Consider the following 18,173-nt stretch of genomic DNA (forward strand, 5'->3'; position numbering starts at 1 on the left):
ACTAAGAGCTATGGTCTGCATAGCTGGTAGAGAGGAAATAAACTTAATGGACTTGATATTACCCTGCTTTTAAAAATCCTTTAGAAATGAGCCCAGCATGCCCAGCAGTGACCTCCGTAACCCAGTAGCCTTTGCTGAGCAACTGGCCCTTAGATGAGCAGTTCTGCAGTTAATTGCAGAGCGGTGCTGGGATTGCCAGAGCAAATCAGCTCCAGAGCCCAGCTCACGGGGTATCTCCTGTGATGGAGCCCAGCGCCAGCTGTTCCAGAGAAAGATCAAAACATTCCCTTGGTGGAAAATCAGGACATAATCTGCCCGCTGGGGTAGTTCCTTTCTGTGTCTGAACTGTGGAGCATCCTGGGAAGTGAAAAGATTGATATCTGTTATTTTCTTGCCTTATCTAAAGTAACTTTGAATGTCCTCAAAACCATGAACATTTTATTTTCTTTTAACACTGCTTAGCACTTTGTCTTGATGCCGATTTGCAGCCCTGAGTTCTGTGGGTTGTATAAAGGACCATTGCTCTCATTTCCTTTAATAGTTCCTTTCACTTTTCTGGGCTGCCCCATTTGTTATTTGCAGGATTTCATGTGCCATTTTACCCTCCGTAATCCTTTATACCTCTCTCGTGACCTATTTATTTTTATCCTGATCTTGACAGTTTTAGCTCTTGCCTCAGTTTCCATAGATCCGATGAAGCTGGGGAGGCTGTTACTTCCAAGCGTGAAGATGGCTTTTGTAACACAGAAACATCCTGCAAAGATCTGTCCCCAGACCCTCAAACCAAACGGTGATGGCCTGTCCGGAAGCTCTATCAGGGTTATGGTGACAGCAGTGAATTTAATGAATGCAGAGTATAAATGAACACTAACCTAACGATCTAAACGTTACACCTTAAACACAAAAGAAAGGGCTCGTAGGAACAGGAATACCTGTGATATTCTGTCATTTTTTATTATTGTGAGTATTCAGTTACCCACTTGCAGGTATCAGCAGATAAAATAAAACACTTAGAAAGTTTTCTTTATCGTTACTGTCACTTTTTTTTCTTTCCTTCTTTCAGATGATCATTCAAGAGTGAGATTGCAGCTGCTGGATGGGGACCCTCACTCAGACTACATAAACGCCAACTACATAGACGTAAGGCTCCTGGACATTCCTACTCTGACAAACACTCCTGCTGACAAGTCTGCTCATGAATTTGGTGCATCTTGCATAGGGACAGACTGTTGATATGATATGAGTGACAGCTGAAGATTATACAAACATCATGTTGTGACAGGGAGAAGGTTCTCGGTCTCCAGTTTATTCTCTCTGACCAATCTGGACAGATGGAGATTTCCTATGTTTGACAGATCCACCGACATCAGTGGAATGTGGGCTAAATGACGTACACGGAAATCGGTATCGGCCCCTCGCAATAGCGTTAGTAGATATCTGAGACTTAGCAACTTCTTACAAAGTTGCAGTGCAGAAGGCGTGTAAATAGATTGACTCCTTTTTTTTTAGTGTTATAAAATAACGTTCAAAAAACAGCCTCCCTCGCGCACACAGAATGATCAAATGAACATGCATTCCCTGTATGCAACTCCTAATTCTTAGGAACATGACGACGTTCAGAAGATTATTTTTTTTCAGGGATGAAAAATACACCTAAGGAAGTTACACAGCATTTTCATGCAGAGCCAAATGCAAACCCGGCTTTCTTCTTTTTTCACACAAGGAGGTGCAGGCATTTAGTTTTCAGAGTTGCCCGCAGGTTAGTTGCAGGACTTGTGTTTCTTTGGGGAAATAGTGAAGCTGCCCTGTTCCTGCTGTCTCTTTGGCATAATGAGATCTTAGTATTCAGCCTGAGTGAGATACCATCACTTAAAATTTCTTAGGGCGACCTTCTTGCCAGTGTTCACTCGTTTGATCACCAGTGTTAGTAGACTGTTAGGGGTGCAGCAGCTGTTGTACCCGGAAAGTACAAAATACTTGTTGTTGTGCTTTGTCTGAACCGTCATCTCGCAGACCATTGCATCTTTTCTTTTTTTCCAGGGGTACCACCGGCCTCGCCATTACATTGCAACTCAAGGCAAGTTCATTCTTATATGTCTAAATATTTGTAAAAGCATTGCTGTTTTAAACTGTTGTAAGAGCTGTTTATAGGGTGACACCTTCTGTTTTGGGGAATATCTGAAAACTTGGTATATGGGCACAAAAGGGAAGGCTATAGAACGTTCCAAGATCTTTAAGGCAGTCAAACACAAAACCTCAGCTACAAGAATGAAAAAATGCTACAGACTTAGAGGTGGCAGTACAATCTATAATGTGTCCTTTGTGCATGAAGTATGAGATTAGAACTAAGAGGGACTTTATGGATCTTGGGTTTACCTTCTGGAGTGAAATTGCTTGAGGACAGCAGTATGAATAAGCCTGTGACTGATGAACTTTTGGTTACTGGGAACTTGTAGAAAATACATTGAGCACCACCTTCTGTAAGTTAGTTGATGAGTTTCCTATGCCTTTGGGGGGAAAAAAAAAGAAAAAAACCAACACAATTCAATGCTGAGGACTCTCCATGTTACATGACAAACCTCCCCACTCCTGTTTTGTTCATCAGGGCGCTGTTTTCCTGCATCACTGGCCAAACTCTTATGCCATGACTATTTCCTCTACCATTATTTGTCCTCATTTTTGTACATTCCTTACCTGCGAATGTGATGTTCCTAGAAATGACTCCAGTCTTAAATTCTGCTTTATGACTTCATTGTTGGCTGGTCCCTATTGAAAGAGTTAAAAAAAAAAAAAAAAAAAGAATAAACCTGACATTTGAGGATGTACGGGTATAGGGAATGCAGCAAGGCAGAGAACATGGAGAATGGAGTATGGGCAGAGTGGGTGAAAGGAGTCCGTGGGAGGATTTCCTCTACAGTGTAGAAGAGAGGAAGTAAACGAGGTCAGCGGGAAGCTCTACTCTAATAAATCTCTCGTGAGTACTGGCTGTTTGGCTGCTGGAACCTGAAATTTTTCTCTCTGGGAGAACTTCAGAAAAAGGCTAATTTCTGCGTGTTTCCTTCCTCCTTTGTAATTAATAAATAATACAGTGTGAAATGGAGGAATTTTAGTGCTGCATCAGGTACAAATTTCAAGACAACCTTAATTACAGAGTCACTATAGGGTGCATCCATGTCCCATCACTTATGCATGATTGCCTCCTGGAGCCATCCCCAGTATATACAATACAGCCATCACCTCTGGTTCCAGCCTGCTAGAACCTGAAATACCACCTGCGAGGAAGCGTCTCATCTCTTTGAGAGCTCCAGGCTGTTTGTGTCCGTAACCCTGCATCGCAGAGGGATGCTCTGAAAGGGAGAGTAGGGTCCTGTGGGAACAGGGCAATGGCTGGAGAACAGCTGAAAAGAGTTGCTGGCATTCGATACGCTCTCTTAAGATGTCCTTTTGACTTTTCTCCTGCCCCAGGGCCGATGCAAGAGACGGTGAAGGATTTCTGGAGAATGATTTGGCAAGAAAACTCTGCAAGTGTTGTCATGGTCACCAACTTGGTGGAAGTGGGCAGGGTAAGGATACCACTTTCCCAACATATAAAGCCAAACCAGTGCTGGATATAACACGGCGCTGCTGTTCAGGCAAGCTCACCAAGTGAAATGCCTTTTGCTTACTGTAGTAGGGGAATGAATTGAGCCACTCTGTGCTTTTCTCTGAAATGGTAGATTTTGTAATACTTAGCTGCTTCCCTTCTAGACTAATAAGGATCATGTTCCTGGTGTAAGTCTCGGCTTTAGCAGAGCTATACAAATTTATGCTAGCTGAGAAGCTGTCTCCTTTTTCAGTACAGAAGGAAAAATGTTGTAATTATTCTTTATCGGTATAATTTGAATACTTCTCTACCCACAAAAATCCGGAGGGGTGAGAGCGTGCGACTGGTGTTCAAACTATCATAAGAGCTCTTTAAATGACAGTTCAAAGCCTAGAGGTTCCAATCACTTCAGAAGAACTGTTCCGTGGTGGTATGAGATTGTGCACAGCCAGATCCTGGGGCCACCCAGCAGCGCTGGCCACCTCCACGGCCACCGCTTGACTCTCTTGGACTCGGATGAACCAGAAGTCCCTGTGCCAGCACAAGGCAATTGCCAAAGCCCATGACGGGAGCAAATGTGGATAATTCGAAAGGCGTAGGCTAGACTTCGGGGAATAAGAAAAAAGCATGTCTGAGGTGGCTTTCCCCAAAGTATTCTTCCCACTTCTGGCGGTCTTTGGTTTAGAGACATTCTCAGCCAGAAGCTGGAGCTCTTAAAAAATTTTGTCCTGATGTTTGTCATCTTCCATTGCTTTGGTATTAACAAAAATTTAAATGGCAGTTTACTCACAGCCATTAGTAATTCAGCTGCTTTGTATTTGATTTCCTTTAGATCTCGTGGTTGAATGCCAGCTGGTTCTGTTCATTTATTGTTATTTATTCTATTTTACCTTCTACTGACACTTCAGTTTGAAATAAATGCTTCTGCGTAAAAAAACCCAACAAACCTACATTAATCATATTTAATATTTATAAAACCCCTTCCAATTATAACTGGAACATGAAACCTGCTTCGCAGTAGCTAATTGCTTCAGCTTTTAGGTGCCGTTCCACTCTTGCATGCTAGAGTATTTAATAACTTGGTAGTCTTTGTTAGCTGAAATATCCCTTCTAGAGCTTCACAGCCTTGGCTTTAATTTCTACTATTAGTTTTGCACATGGCTTCTAGAAGTGGCTAAGCTTGGGATATGTTTACGTGATCGGGAGATTTCTTTCTTGAGTCTTAGCTGAGGCCTGTCACAGCTGGTAAAATGTCAAATTTGTGTCCACATCCGATAAGAAAAGCTTAGAGTCAAACAAATTTAATGTATCAACAAGTATCTCACAGTCCCTTTGAGCTGAAATTCTTTGGCTAAACAGAGAGAGTTTGGAATTACAGCAGCAATAGCAAGAGCATAGATTTTTCTCAAAGGGGATGATGGAAGTGCCTGCCAGGTATTCTGTAAACCTGATATATGTTCAGGGCATGTGTGGAAATTCAAGGAAGACTGTCTTAAAGAAGAAGAGCTAAATGCATCTCTTGCATTTGTATTGAAAACAGAGGAAACTGGGAAAAAAAAAAAAAATCCTTCCTCTGGTTTCTATAAATGGTAAAGGAATTTTGATCTAATTTATACGGTTAATTTTGACCAGATCTGTACATCAGAAGAAAGCCCAATTTGTGTTGTCTTCAGCTTGAAAGTGGAGTAAAACGTAGGTCAGCTCTGACTCAGCTGGAGCTAGTTCCTCTCAATATTTTCTCTTTTTCCCCCAGGTAAAGTGTGTTCGATACTGGCCAGATGACACAGAGGTCTATGGAGATATTAAAGTCACATTAATTGAGACAGAACCATTGGCAGAGTATGTCATACGCACATTTACTGTACAAAAGGTAAGGAAATCTTCAGTTAGCTGAAATTTCGATACAACACTTAATTTGTGTTCAGAAATGTGAACTCTGGAAAAAATATCCAGAATGCTCTTGGACATGTGAGCTGTTACTATTTGGACAGGTTTCGCTTTAGAAACCTAAATTTTTGACAGAGGTTCCAATTTTGGACAAATGATTTTACATGAACATCTTGATGTAGCCACGGAAGTGGAATCCACAGTGTTTAAATGCATCCAAAAGCCAGCAGATAGCTGATGGTATGCCAGGAATAATAACTGTCGTGTTTCACAGTGGCAAGCTACAGATGAAAAAAAGGTATCAGTTAAACTGGATGCCAGGTTAGGGTCCCCTTTCAACAGAAATAAAAATATAATAAAGGCAAGAGTATAAAAATTATCCCCAAATCGGCAGAATTTGGAAGATTTTTGTTACGTGTAAGTAGAAATTGGAAGTCTAAATGTCGGAGTATTCCAGGTCTGTCCAAATTACTCTCCAAACACTCAGTAAGTGGTTTTAAAGCTTTTCAAAAAATCCTGCTAAATGAACTTCAGCCACACTGGGACCATTGTTCCAGTTTTCTAATACGTCAGCTCCTTATTTCATTTAATCACTGACAAACTTGGTAAGAAAAGCTAATGGCAAAATCTGACAGGTTGGAGGACCTGCTGCTGGACTCCACGTAAATGTTCTGTACGATAAAACGTCACGGGCCAACTGATGCGTCTGTGTTATCCTTTGCAGGGTATAGACAAGTCAATTTACATGTACCAATAACTCATCAGAAATACCAGTTTCTGCCCTTTTTAGCACCAGCTGTAATCTCAAACTGAGACTTTTTGGCAGGAGGTGGCAAGAAATCTGCCGTTGCCTGTGCCATGCCCGCTCTCTAGGGGTTCATTCCCCAGGCTGTTGCTCCAACACCTCAAAAAGGTATTTAGGAGTGACTTCTTGGTGGTTTATGGCAATAACCCCGAAGGAGGCTGGATGAGTGCAGCCATGGTATGCTGGGGCCGAAGGCACCCTGTACAGTTCCTAATCAGCTGGCTTTGAACTCTGAGACAGCGAGTTGGAATTGGGAGCTGGCGTTCACCTTCACAGTCCTCAGTTACATGTTTCCCATTTCATTTGCACCTCATTTGAAATCTCTCGTAGTGAAAAGCAGCGCAGGACACGTTCCCGCGAATAATGAGAGCTAAATGCTTGTTCAGCCCTCTGCGTGAGGGAAGGGAGCGGTGATCAGGCTGTGCTGATTGCGGTCTGATGAAAGAAAAATAGAGGCTGTGTTGTCTCCTCAGAAAGGCTACCATGAGATCCGAGAGATTCGGCAGTTCCACTTCACCAGCTGGCCGGACCACGGGGTTCCTTGCTACGCCACCGGCCTCCTTGGCTTTGTTCGTCAAGTGAAGTTTCTCAACCCCCCAGAAGCAGGACCCATCGTTGTGCACTGCAGGTATGTGAGCTCTTTGTCCGAGTCCTTCTGCCATCAGGTTTTTCAGCTTTTTTTTTTTAATCTATTTTCTTCGTGTCTGGCAATAACCAACCACATTTTGTTTGTTTAAGAGTATAATTTGTGTGCCTCATGAGGAAACAAAGTGGAATTTGGTTTTCTATTCTGAAGTGTCAGCGCTGGAGCTTAGCTGGCGTGAATTGGAGATAAGTGGGTCAGAGACGGTTGTTCGAATGTAGAAGGCTCTCTGGTGGCCTGTACTCTCTTAGATGCTCATAGCAGAGCTGGGAAAATGGTAAATATCTGGGACAGCCATTCCAGTCGTTGTCTACAACAAACGTCATGTGCAGAAGGGATGATGCCCACAAAAAGACAGGGCTACCAACGGGGAATTTCAAAGCAACTTTGCTTTTCTTTACCCACGTGCACTGCAGTTGAGCTTTGTACCAGCAGCAATAGTCTTATCTGAAACGTTGGTCTGTCTTGCTGGGTCTGGATGGCAGCTGGTCTGCATCTTGGCCTCCTCAAAGCCCAGGAGCTGGAATGGGAACATCAGGCTGAAAACCTGCTGAGTGCCTTCCAGCTAGTAAATAAAAGCGGAGTGCCTGAGGAAACCTCGCAGCGGTGAAAATTCAGACTGCTGAACGGCGTGCTTGCTAACTCCCCGGCTGCTGCTGTTCCTGGTGTGTGCTCATCACCACTGTCTTCTTCCAACCGAGCTTAGAGCCCCACTGTGCAAGGCAGTACGTGAATATGTCGGAGAGTGTCCCTGCCATGAAGAAGTAACAGTTTGAGGTGTGATCAGGCCTGGTGCTGGTGCTGGGACAGCAGAGGCACACACAGACTGGCATCGGAGCCAGGGGCAGAAACCAGGGCTCCTGACTTTGACTCTCATAATTGTCGTCAGGTTTCTCTGTCAAGTTGCGGTACAAGAAAAAATTTGAGGAGGGCTTATGGTGGATTGGATTACTGGATTATATAATTTATGATGAGGATGGTACATTGTAAATCAGAATGAGACGACAAACCTCAAAGAACTTGCTGTATTTAGTGAGTGTTGGACGTGGTAAATGTCCTTTCCTCTGCTTTAAAGTGAAAACCACTGCAGTTAAGTAAACCCTCGTTATTATATGACTTCAAATGCAAAGACATTGCTACAAAACCAGAGTTTGGGTTTGTAGCAGCTACTTCTGCAGTGCTCGGGCTGCAGCTCAGGGCACGTGTTCTGTAAGGGAGACGTGGCTGGAGCACAGGGCTGGCAAACAGAGGTGGCCATCCCAGCATCTCAGCCCTGGTCAATCCACAGGCCCTTACATCCAAGTGCCATGCTCTGTCATCAGGAAGAGAGAGAGAATACATCCCACCACCACTTTAAAAAGGAAAGCCAATTAAATCTTACCTTTTTTTAAACAGCTTTGCCTTTGAGGAGCATGTTTTGTTCTGTTAGGGTTTTTTTTAGCAAGCAGTGAATCAGATGTGTAATAAAATATAGCTAAGCCCAAGGAGCTGGCAGAAGGGAATTCATACAGAGCTCAGGGCGTGAATTTGCTACCTCGGTGCCATGACATGGGTCTGGCCCTAGAAGGAGTCTGAACCTGATGCATTGTCACCAAGAAAGCAAGGAGAAATTTTTCATCCTTCACATTTTAATGAATAAATGCCATTTCCTCTCTGTTATTTATCTGCTTTTGAATTTTAATGACTTGCTTTAAGTGGTAATTACCAAATTCTCCCTACCGATGCCTGGCTGGATAATATCACTGTTCGATATTTATGAAGTGCCAGGATCCTCTAAATATAGAAATGTTATAACTATTTGTTAAAATTCTGAAAAGCTGAGAGATAAAGGGAGAGGAAATGCCACTTATTCATTAAAATTCTGCAAATGAAAAATATCTTCTCTCTATTCAGCAGTTGATTAATCTGGTCCATTAATTTATGGTCATTCATATCTCCTTGCTTTCGGCTCTGCTGGAGTTTTCATGCAACTGAAGTTTCCCTGATTTGAGCTGAGTTTTCCTTCTTCCTTCGGAGTAATGTGAAGAGACATTCTCCTCTCTCTATCCTTCACACCTAAACAGCTTGGATGATTTCCCAGGAGGGAAGGAGGACACGATGACAACACAGTTTGCAGGAGATGGTCCAATTCTCGCAAGCAGCGGGGGGCTCTAAACTGAAGGCTTTGAGTAGCCTCGGGCTCCTTTCTCTATAATTTTACAATCTACAACTTGAAATCACCCTCCTCCGGACCCAAACTCCTCCTGATTAAAAAAGGAAAAGAAACGTTTGAGGTGGAGGACTTGAGCCCCTTTCATCATGCCCACTTGAGTAAACGTGTGTATGCCTTTTGAAGAGTCCCACAGAAGAAAATTTCTGGAATTGTGTTTATTTGCAACCTGGAGGCTGCTCTCCCACATCCTGTGTGATGAGAGGTGTGCAGCTGAACCAACCTGTAAAATCATAATGATTATTTTCGTAGAGTAATTTTTCTGTTGATGTTCAAGAACACAAACCTTTTTTTTCCTGCTACCTGGATCCATTTCCCTTTCAAGAAATACTATTTCACCTCGTTCTCTTAAATCCTAAGCTAATTTAGCTACATGCAAAAATCAGCCCATTAGGGAGAGGGGAGCAGCTTCCAAGAGACGAGAGCTGTGTCTGTGATACAGGTATTTTCTCCTCCATAACACCCTGCCTCTCCACTGTCCCTTGATCGTGCAGCCCCTCATGGTTTTTTCTTTTTTGGTTTTTTTTCAGTGCTGGTGCCGGGAGAACAGGGTGCTTTATTGCCATCGACATCATGCTTGACATGGCAGAGAACGAAGGCGTGGTGGATATATTTAACTGCGTGCGAGAGCTGCGATCCCAAAGGGTCAATCTGGTGCAGACGGAGGTAGGTGCCAGCAGGTCTCCTCTTCCGATGTACTGCTTTTCTGTCAGCTTCTCTGCTCAACAGGAGCCCAGCAATTCATTAAGTCAACGCTTGCTTGCTCTGTGATGTGATTATACAGAACTTTCGGTGGCTAAACATGACCAGATGTGCACCGAATCACATTTACTGGCAGCTACTCGGGGCCTCCAAGATGGGAGGGCAAACCTTGAAGTTTAGGTCTTAGCATTGCTGATTAATTTTATTCTCACGGTAGAAAAAAGCTGGCCTCTGAATCCTCTCATGACTCATTCATAGGTGTACTGCAGACTCAAGTAGTACCTGGTTTACATCGGTTGTGAGCTAAACAAATGAAACATCCTTGATTCAAGCTTTGAGTGTTGATTAAGCAAGCTGCTCCATCACGTAGCATCTAGCAGCTTTTAAACACCAGTTTTTCCTGTGTGCTTCAGTGCCTTCCCCTCCCGAGGAACAGGACGGTAGCGTGGAACAGAGAGGAGCTTTCAGCTTTGCTAGACTTCGCGTATTTAGTTCAGGGAGAGAACTTTACCCAGAATACCAAGAGTCCAGGGGTTTTGAAGAGACAGACTGTTAGTACAGTTGTCTCTCTGGTGTCGTCATAGGTCCAAAGCACAATCCATTCCTGGCCCTTGCCTCGTGATTGCGAACTGAAAAGCTTTACACCCTGATTTCCTCCTCAGCCCATCCCCATCTTGTCCCAGTGTTCCTGAGAGTGGTGACTTCCCATTTTACTTGTAAATTGGAAATGAATACATGAGACCTCACATTCAATGATGGATGAAATATGCTCACAAAGCTGTCACATAGCACACTGTGTAATTTGTCTCCACATGAAACAGAGCCAAATATGCATATTGGGCATGATTTAACGAAAAAAAGAAAAAAAAGAGCATGATATTTCATGATCTGTATTGAAAATAGGATTTTAATATCTTATCCCCTCCCCTATGCAGGAGCAGTATGTGTTTGTCCATGATGCCATTTTGGAGGCGTGTCTGTGTGGCAACACCGCCATTCCAGTTTGTGAGTTCAGATCCATATATTACAACATCAGCAGACTAGATCCACAGACCAATTCCAGCCAGATAAAAGATGAGTTTCAGGTAATTTCATACGTTGCGGTCATTGCAGTCGGCGTATTGAAGGTGTTTATCAATTTCTGTGTGTTATTTTACGACTTCCAATGGAGTAGAGAAGGGGAACATTGAGCCAAAGTCTGATTTCAGCTGATTTTTGTTGTTTTGCTACTGGATCAGGCAGAGATTTGTTTCTAGCATGGACTTTTCAGCCTTTGGCAAGGAGAAAATTTCCCCATCATTTCAGTAGAGCAAGAGTACTAATTTTCACACATAATGTTGTACTTCTCATTTCAACAAATATTCTGTTGTTCATTTTCTTCTGTAATTTATGCAGAAACATTGATGCCTCAAGGTCCCTTATTACCCATTCTCGTGGCTCAGATGCTACTTCTGAGTCTTGACAATCAACTTGTTGACGTCCTTCCATGCCAAGGAGAAAGTGAGCTCAGCGAGCATTACTTTATCACTGATTATCAATGAGCTGAATCCCTGAGTTCACTGTGTATGTTTTACCAAGTACCTGGTGGGAAGAACTGAAATGACAGATAGCAAAACTCACAAGTGCTGGAGTAGCGCAGTTTGCCTGGGGCGAGCGATGAAATGGGGACCTCTCCACCTTTTGCTATCACCATTGCTTCTCCCACCCTAATGAATGGGCTTGGGATGCACGAGCCATGAGCCCTGTGCGGTCGTACCGCTCGCACAGTAGAGAACTCACCCTGCAGAACACTGAACTAAGTTTTTCAGTCTTATTCCCCAGGTATCTGTAAATCCCTTTAGGATTTTCAGCCAACACTGATGTATGGAAAAAACATAATATTGTGGGAAATTTGGGACAAGGTGAGTTTGACAGGAAAAAGAGACCGACCTCTGCTATTAGTTAAGAGGCCATTCTTCTTAGTCAGCAGTGAAAAGGTGGATTCCTTTAATTGTAGGAAATGTCCACCACCTTTCCCAGTAAAGTGTCTTTTGCAGCAAGAGAATTTCTTCTGGGAGCACCAGGCTGAGTCAGATGCCTCTCTTCCTCCCCCTCTATGCGAAGGGAGAATGTGTGGTTTTTATCTGAAACCTTACAGGGAGTCATCAGGGTTGGTACAGCGAGATAAAGCATGTGGATCCCAACTGATGACAGTTCAATTAAAAAAAGATCTGTTTTTATCAAGTGATATCAGATCTGTAAAAGTGTTTCTGGTTCTGGACGCGTGGCATGAAGGAGCCGAAGCCTAACTTTATCAAATGCTGTTATGCTATTAAAAAAAACCAAAACAAAACAGTCACTGCTTGCTGGGCTTATTTTGTCATGATAGGAGATGAGATTTGTCGCCTGTGTGCTTGTTCTTTTGAGCTGCCAGGGGCTGGCAGCTCCTGTGGGAAGGAGATGCTCCACCGTACTTTGCATAAGACATTCATTCTCTGTCTAGTTGTAGAACCTATTTTTACAGGATTTTGGCTCAGAGCATTCTTCAGCTTTAATTGTCTGGATTTAATGCGAAAGATGGTATCTTTTGCTACAATCTTTATGAACCAGTCGATCTAACTGTAGATCTGTTGGTGCAGTTTGTATTATTTAGGTCCCACTGGCTCTCAGGTAAGGCTCTGGATGTATTTCTTGTGCACTACGTGTTGTCTGAACGTGCAAAAGCTCATTCTGGAGAGTTTTTATAATCTGAGTACAAAAACAAGGGAGAGAGGGGAAGGGCATAAAATAGACAGGAGTAAATCACTAACAAGTCACCTGCCTAATTATCTGCACTGTCAGAGATCTGAGATTTCACGCCAGACTACCTGTTTCCCATCTCTAGACAAAGGGACTTCTATGTAGGACCTGCATAATTTAGAGCAACTATATTATTTCAAATTTTATACTTTGACACATTCCTTTATCTTGGATTGTTTGACCTTCCTCTTTTCTCCATTCATATCCTCTCTGTGGCAGAAGTCAAGCTCTTTGTAAGAATTTTTGGCCTCTAAATATTTCGTGTTCCTTTGATGGCTGCAAAGCAGGTCACTGTATGACTGCATGGGCTTGGTCAGGAAGAGGACACATAATAAGTGAAAGTAGAATGACATCAGAGAGCCACTGATCTACCACGACTTAAGTGACAGTGTTAAGATGTGTTCACTTTGATTTGTTATTTTTGATCCCTGCTGACCAACCTGGACTGGTTTGTCAGGAGGCCTCCATAACGGATAACACAAAAGAAAATTAGATTTAAAGAAATACAGTTTGTCAAGCTGTGGGAAAGACAGATAACGGTAAAAGACTGACGGCAAGCTCCAGAGATAAGGTATGACTATGTAAGTGAAGCATCCTATGTGTCACTCCGAAAGGAAAGTAGCAATCTAAATAATGTAGGAAACAAATGGAGTTTTCTGTTAAAAATCCCCCAACGTTTTATCTTAGGTTTTTATGTGCGTTGTTAAGATAAATCAATAGTTTGACTGAGGAATCACCAGAGGATGTGAACCCAGTCTGACCTGCTGGGCGAGCCAGGTCAACACCCAGGGTACTTCTGCACAGGATCCACTTGAAGAGGGAGAAGGACGCGTGCTTCCACCCTAGGGATGGCAGAAACACTACGCGGTTTCGCTCCCTTACCAGGTTAAAGCTGCAACTTGTACGTGTGACAGCTATTTCCAACCTCTAGCAAAGAACAGAAATGTTATCTAACTGCTGTGGGGTTTTAGAGCTGGAAATTGTTGGAAGGTGTATAGTGCCCTCAATTTTTGCTGGAGCTTACGGTTTTCAGAAGGGCACCTCAGGATGATGTGCAAAATGCAATGTATTGTAACAGCAACAAGTTCCTCAGTGCTCTTTCTTTTTCATTCTCTGGGATCCCAGAGATCTGCTAGTCTAAGTACCTTTAAAATAAACGTATTGTGCAGATGGCATCCTTTTTGGAAATAAATTCCAAGACACTCAGCCTACTTCTGTCTTTCTTTCCCTTCTTCCCTCCCCCCTTCACAGACTCTCAATATTGTTACACCGCGTGTTCGGCCAGAAGATTGCAGTATCGGTCTTTTGCCAAGGAACCATGACAAGAACCGCTGCATGGATGTGTTGCCCTTGGACCGGTGCCTGCCTTTCCTCATCTCCGTGGATGGCGAATCAAGTAACTACATCAATGCTGCACTCATGGATGTAAGCAGCACTGCGCTGTCCCCACTACCCCTACTCTGCATCGAGTTTGTTCATTCTCAGGATATTTTTCTGGGAGAAAGGGATGAAAAGCAAAAAAAAAAAAAATTTTGCCTGCAGTTTCTGGGGCTGACATCTCCAAACAGGGCAAAGGCACAGTGAAATGTGTCTCCTAGACTATGATTATCACGCTACTGGTGTAGTTCTGCCTCACATTGGTGGCAAATTTTTGACAAATAAGTTTGTGAGCATGCAGTCTGAGGTTGTATTGTAGAAAGGCAGATGGACAAAGAAGTGGTGGGACAACTCTTCCCATACGCTGGTTGTCACATAAGTTGGAAGAGAAATGCTTGCCAGGAGCTGCCGGGTCAGCTCTTTGAACAGAACAGTTTGCAGCATGGAGCGAGTGATTTATTTGAGCTTATGCAGTTAAGAAGATGGGAGTACAGGGATCAGATGTGCAAAATACTTTAAGGCAGAAGGACATGAGTTAAGCTGATGTCAATCTGTCTGACAGCATTTTCCCTTGCTTTGTTTATAGGCTAGAATCTCACAGCACAGGTCATTGGTATAGGGTGAATTATGTTGATGGTTTCTTTTCGCTGTGGTGCCTTTGGACAGAGATGTCTTTAAAGCCACTAATTATTGCAGTTGGAGTATGTATAAATATGATCCAGGGTGAAATGTCATCATTTTTTCCCTAGCAATGTTGGGGTCGGTCTTCTTTAATTTTGGCTGTTCTTTCAGTCTTTGGGAAACAGTGATGCTACTGCATTTAAGAGGTTAAGTCAAATGGTCGTAGAAATAATTTTAGAATTTTTTCAGAAAGATTGTGATGTTTTCACTGCAAATATGCCTAAATTTTTTTTTTCTTTAAAGTCTGTTATGTGCTTTGGCAAATCCACAGAAGCACAATTTAGTCTTCTGTGGTTTCTTAGGGACTGGGAATGTGTTTGCACATTTCAGTCCTCATTACCTCAAATCACTTTGCTAATACTCGTATCCTTCCCCACAAAATTCCTGCAAATTAAAGTTTTTGGTACAAAGGAATTTTTCACCCCTCATTGAAATTCAGCCACTGTGATGTTCTCTGGCTCTCCTTTATCCTTCCATAGAGGAATTAGCAGCTTTTGAAAAAAAAGTAATTAGAAGGGAACAGCCAAAATCCCACATTTTCCTAGGAGTTCCTGTTGCGGACAGACCTTGCAAATTCTTTGTCTTTTCGAGTAGCTTCATGTCTGTGGTCTTGTACTGAGCATGGACTCTTACAAGAGATCATCCATCCCATATTGCCTTGAACTGTCATTAGTTCTTTCACTGTGTAGAGACAGGCACGTGCTGGGGAACACTTGACAACACGTTCCCAATGCTGATCATTTCATTTACGGGTTTCTCATGTTCATCTCTTTTTTTTAAACTTCTCCCCAAACCTTACTTGACTTGCAGCTTACTCCGTGTATTACATGAAAGCTCTGATGGAAGAAGTGCTAGAGCAGGAAGGGATGGTGGTACACCTAGAATGGGTTACAGCCTGGCTTTGGAAGCATGAGTTGTCCAGGAAGGCAGTCTGCTCTGGCCTGTGTTCACCAAAATTAACATTAGACACAGAACATCTGCAAAATGGTTTGTTAAGAAGAAAGGAGAAATACTGTCCCTCACCTTCCCCTAAAACAATTCAACATAATCCTTAAGCAAAGAGACTGTAGCCACATCTCCGAGTCAAGCCATACAGAAGTGGTGATAGGTTTGTATTCAGTGCATGGGACTTGGAGAAAGATGTGAGTCCATGTCGTGTCCCTGGCATCATCATTCCTCCAAGATCCTGCACAAGTTCTCTTCCATGAGCAATTCACATCTCTGCGTCACCTTCCCTTTAAAGTAGGACAGTGAGCCTGGTTCCTCACCTGTAGCAGAAAACCCCTTCAGCCAACAGTTTAGGCAAATCTGCTACATTGGTCCACAATGAAAAAACATAACAGAAACATTGTGATGTTCTTAATGCTAATTAAGAAGATAAGATTCACTATTTTGTTTACCACTCTGTTGCCACCGTTGGTCTGGTACAACACAGCTTTTGACCCATACTGGTGCTCCTGCGTTTGAAATATAGAGTAAGGAGAAAGAGGAAAATCCGTTCCAGACTGATCATTTCCCAATGAATCATTTCCTTTTCTTTCTCTGTACTTCATGTCCCATCACGCTTCTCACACACGCACGCTCAGAGCATTGCGCAGCCACCCTGCCAGCTGGTTTGGAGAGTACATAGCACCTTCTCCCCCTCCCAGCATCGTCTGCTCAGCACTTCCACCCACATCGGACTCGTAAGGAGGAGAAAAAGCAAACCCCCACAACAGCCATCTTAATACTTTGGGGTTTTATTTATTTCTTTACTTGAAATCCAAAATCTTAATCTGTTTGCTTTACTTTTTTTTTAAAAAAGCAGAAATACTGTGCTTTTTGATTCAAGTCTGCTTCACAGATGTACAGCTAAAGGACTGTGCAGTTTGCAGGCTCATCTAAGCATTGCCTGGCACAGTTGGAAAGCGATAAAGTTTTGAGCTTGTACCCTTTCATCTCAAAGTGCCTCGCAAACATTCATTAACACAGCCCCGCAGAGGTTAGGAGCGCAGTTCCTCCCCTTTGTGGTCAGGGCAATTGAGGTCAGGGCTTTTTTGAGGTGAAAGAATAGCATCAGAAATTAAATGCCAGTGTCGCAGGCTCTGAACGTTGCCCCACAAGCTCTTAAAGGATGGCTGGGATCCAAACGTGCCACCTCGTAACACTGCATCACCGGGGAGCAATAGCAGACGGGGGTTAATCCCTTCTCTACTTCCTAGGGTCCATTGCAGCAAAAAGGGATAGCATTTGCTTCCAGCTGGTTTCTGTCCAATTATTACCATTACTGATAGTAGTAGTAGTAGTAATAGCAGAATTAGTATTATTTGCTGAGTCTCAAAATATAAATAATTGATTTGGGTAATCTCTGCTCTTGTGACACTTCTTTAATGAAATGTCTTCATTGGGAGCAAAAGAATCCCATTATGAGACGTTCATTCATTGCAGAGCGATAACAAGGAGAAGGATATGTGATTTGTATAATCTGGTTAAATGGCTCAGATTGCCTAGCCATAGCCTCCCGGGTATAATATTCGTTTGAATAAAAGTTGATTGAATTTTTTTATTTTTTTTTTTTAACTAATCTTATTCTTTTGTTAGAGCCACAAGCAACCTGCTGCCTTTATTGTAACCCAACACCCTTTGCCCAACACCATAGCAGACTTCTGGAGGCTGGTGTTTGATTACAACTGCTCCTCTGTTGTGATGCTGAATGAGATGGATGCAGCACAGGTAAGTGATTTTTCATCATTTCTGTCATGTAACTTTCTGCTCAAATCCAGATGGTTTTAAGAGCATTTCTGCTGCCATTTTCTTGTGCCCCCTACCTCAATAAATAAATGAAGGGGAACTGGAAAGTAGTAGTTAATATTTTGGGGTATAATGAAGAATAAGTCCACATGCTTGGCTCCTTCTCAGGCAGCTAATTCTTACTGCACTTAACAGGGACATCTAAATACGTTGTATTTGTGGGCCTCAATCTTCCTCCCAAACCTCCTTGTCATGTTTTTGTCTGTCTTTGGTTCAGAAAAATGTTTCCTACCACAGCCCCGGTGTGCTTCGTGCTGCCCTGTTCACATGGCATTTCCAGAAGAATAAAACCAAGAGAAATGCTGAAATCGTTCAAAGGATCTTTTCCCTGAGATTTCCAGTGCAGTTCTGTAATACTGAGAGGTGTGATTTGCACAGTTTCTGGAGAAGCACGTTGTGCCGTGTATTTTTTTTTTTTTCTTTGTAGTATCACGTGTAAGTTGTTTCTCTGGCTACTAAACACACCATTATTTTCAGGAGTTGAGCTTGCCAGGGGAGGAGCCGTTGCAGTTCCTCCTGTGCTGGCATTTCCAGCCACCTTGCTGATGAGTGGCAGAAGATAACAGCTTTCAAAAAGGCGTAATCATGCAATTTGTGTGAAGAGTACATTTGGCATGGCTAATTCACCCATTACAGCACTTGTTAAACAAGAGGAGAGGAACCCTCAAGTGGTTGGTACTTCATGGATTAATTTTTCATTTGTCTCTTCTCTGTCTTC

The 18,173-nt window shown here is 42.8% G+C and overlaps 1 protein-coding gene across 2 annotated transcripts in view; it reads left to right on the top strand.

Annotated features, from left to right (window-relative positions):
* Window positions 1-18,173, top strand: part of PTPRT (protein tyrosine phosphatase receptor type T) — a 469,086-nt gene that overhangs the window by 436,793 nt on the left and 14,120 nt on the right. For both annotated transcript variants that reach the window (XM_075768624.1, XM_075768623.1), the window contains 9 exons: window positions 1,064-1,140; window positions 2,041-2,077; window positions 3,466-3,563; window positions 5,337-5,453; window positions 6,749-6,903; window positions 9,658-9,793; window positions 10,765-10,914; window positions 13,859-14,032; window positions 17,246-17,377. In XM_075768624.1, coding sequence (XP_075624739.1) covers window positions 1,064-1,140; window positions 2,041-2,077; window positions 3,466-3,563; window positions 5,337-5,453; window positions 6,749-6,903; window positions 9,658-9,793; window positions 10,765-10,914; window positions 13,859-14,032; window positions 17,246-17,377 — 1,076 coding nt within the window. The remainder of the gene's footprint in view (window positions 1-1,063; window positions 1,141-2,040; window positions 2,078-3,465; window positions 3,564-5,336; window positions 5,454-6,748; window positions 6,904-9,657; window positions 9,794-10,764; window positions 10,915-13,858; window positions 14,033-17,245; window positions 17,378-18,173) is intronic.

The sequence above is a fragment of the Balearica regulorum genome, chromosome 16, assembly GCF_011004875.1.
Source record: "Balearica regulorum gibbericeps isolate bBalReg1 chromosome 16, bBalReg1.pri, whole genome shotgun sequence".
Lineage (NCBI taxonomy): Eukaryota > Metazoa > Chordata > Aves > Gruiformes > Gruidae > Balearica > Balearica regulorum.